At 40.1% G+C, this 2429-nt stretch overlaps 1 protein-coding gene across 1 annotated transcript; it reads left to right on the top strand.

Moving 5' to 3' along the window:
• Positions 1-302: 302 nt before the first annotated feature.
• LOC138297078 (trace amine-associated receptor 4-like) lies at positions 303-1298 on the top strand. The gene has a single exon (XM_069236582.1). It carries the CDS (start codon positions 303-305, stop codon positions 1296-1298), a length of 996 nt encoding a protein of 331 aa, XP_069092683.1.
• The last annotated feature ends 1131 nt before the right edge of the window (positions 1299-2429 follow it).

Raw genomic sequence — 2429 nt, 5'->3', positions numbered from 1 at the left:
TCCCTGCAGCGTGTAGAACATATCAAATTGTTGGAAATGGGCCACAGTGTTTTGAAACAGTGGGCTAGGCTGAATTTAAACAGTACTTGTACCTACCAAGGTGAATGTGACAGTGTGACGGTCAAGCAGCAACCTAAACATATTTGTTTTTTTTTATTTATAGGATTGAGAAGAAATGTTTACATTAGCAATTGGAAATGAATGCTTTGTACCTCAAGGGCCCACAGACGGTGCTGTACTGCTACGAGGATATCAACACATCCTGTCTGAAACAAAACAGATCCGATGCCAATCTCTCAACGATGTACATCTTCATGGTGGGGTCAATAATACTCACAGTTGGAGGAAACATGGTTGTCATTATTTCAATTTCTCATTTCAAGCAGCTTCACTCCCCAACAAATTTCCTGATCCTTTCATTGGCCACCACAGATTTCCTGCTGGGTCTCGTAGTGATGCCCTACAGCATGGTCAGATCCATGGAGTCCTGCTGGTACTTTGGTGACCTCTTCTGCACACTGCACACGTGCTGTGATATCATGCTCTGTACAGCATCTATATTTCATCTATGCTTTATTTCCATCGATCGCTATTATGCCGTGTGCCACCCATTGCACTACATGACAATAATAACTATTCCTGTAATTGAGGGATTTGTGTTTATTAGCTGGTCAGCTCCATTTATCTTCGCTTTTGGCCTTGTGCTGTCTGAAATTCATGTTGATGGAATTCAGGAGTATATACAATCAGTTACCTGCACTGGGTTTTGTTTTCTCATTTTCAATAAGACCTGGGGATTGTTGAGTTCTTTGATATCCTTTTTCATTCCAGCCACTGTGATGATAGGTATTTATATACACATTTTTACAGTAGCAAGACATCAAGCCAAACAAATAGATGCAATCGCAATCAGGCCAACACAAGAATCCAAAGGACACAACAAGGTGCCTCTGAAAAAAGAAAGCAAAGCAGCCAAAACATTAAGTATAGTAATGGGGGTATTCATACTAAGCTGGCTGCCTTTTTTCATACTCACCATAGCAGACCCTTTCCTGGACTTCTCGACCCCTGTAGACGTATATAACGCTGCTGTCTGGATGGGATACTTTAATTCTACATTTAACCCCATCATTTATGGGTTATTCTATGCTTGGTTTCGAAAAGCGTTCAAAATTATCATGACAGGACACATTTTTTCTCCAGGTTCTTCCACTCTAAATCTGTTCTCTAACGTTAACAAGGTAACAACAAAAAGGTTTGGTATGGTAGAAGGTGTGCCCTGCTTAATATGTACATGATGTAAAAATGGCACTCGGAACAAAAACACTAAGGCCCATATTTATACTCTGTTTACGCCGGATTTGCGCCATTTATTTTACGCAAATCCAGTGCAAACACAACTTCATATTTATATTTTGGCGCTAAACATGTCTAGCACCAAAATATTGGAGTTAAAGTCATTTTTTGCCTGCAGAAAACTACCTTTGCGTCAATGAGATGCAAGGTAGGCGTTCCCGGGCAAAAAATGACTTAAAGACCCTAGTGCCTTATTTATCCTCCCGTGCAAAAATCACGCACGGGAGGAGGAGGGCCTTAAATAATGGCGCTAAGCATGCTTAGCGCCATTATTTAACGCCTGGGTATGGGCAAGCGTTAGGGGTCTGTGGGCCTTTTTCCATGGTCAGAGACTATGGAAACAGCCCACAGGTGCCCTTCCCTACCCCGAGGGACACCCCCACCCACACCCACACATGGAGGACACCTAAGGATGTATTACTACTTACATATAAGCCCTGAAGAAGTCCTTTGTTAAAGACGAAACGCGTTGGCTGATGTTTCTTATGTGCAAGAAAAGCAAAATAAAATGAAGATGATAATGAGACGACATGGAGCAACTGGACTTTATTGATTTACTTTAAGTGGTGCACTATCAAAATCTATTATCAATAAAAGGCAATTAAGGTTGTGAACTGTCACTACAAAGATGCATGAGATTATGCATTGATCATTTAAGCCAGGCAGTCAGCTGAAAGCGTTGTTTCTCTTTGAGAATCTTTTGTAATACCCTTGTCCATGTTATGTGTTGATCGATTGTTTTAATAATTTAGGTCATTAAAAGGTACTAGTGGCCTATTGTTAGATGTGATATGTATTGCAAATGTCAAACAGCTGTAATGTATTCCCCTCCTAAAATGCGGCATAACAAGCAGATGTTGTTTTTCATTGTACCAGAATTGATGTATCTGAGTATTTTCTAGGCATTTTTCTCCCTTTAAATTTGCCAGCTGTAAACTGCTGAAATTTAGAAGGATGCAAGTTTTATCAGACGGAGGTTCGATAAAAAATCAAAAAAATCAGAAATTATGGAATCACTGGTCGTGAGGTTATTTGTACTGATGTTTCTTTAAAAACAAGTAGTTGTGTTTTGC

This window comes from Pleurodeles waltl, chromosome 5, assembly GCF_031143425.1.
Source record: "Pleurodeles waltl isolate 20211129_DDA chromosome 5, aPleWal1.hap1.20221129, whole genome shotgun sequence".
Taxonomy (NCBI): domain Eukaryota; kingdom Metazoa; phylum Chordata; class Amphibia; order Caudata; family Salamandridae; genus Pleurodeles; species Pleurodeles waltl.
The sequence above is the reverse complement of the archived record's forward strand: the minus strand, read 5'-3'. Positions and strand labels throughout refer to the sequence as shown.

What these genes read in the sequence shown, in the direction of transcription:
- LOC138297078 (XM_069236582.1), top strand. Translation starts at nt 303, where the DNA reads ATGTACATCTTCATGGTGGGGTCAATAATACTCACAGTTGGAGGAAAC.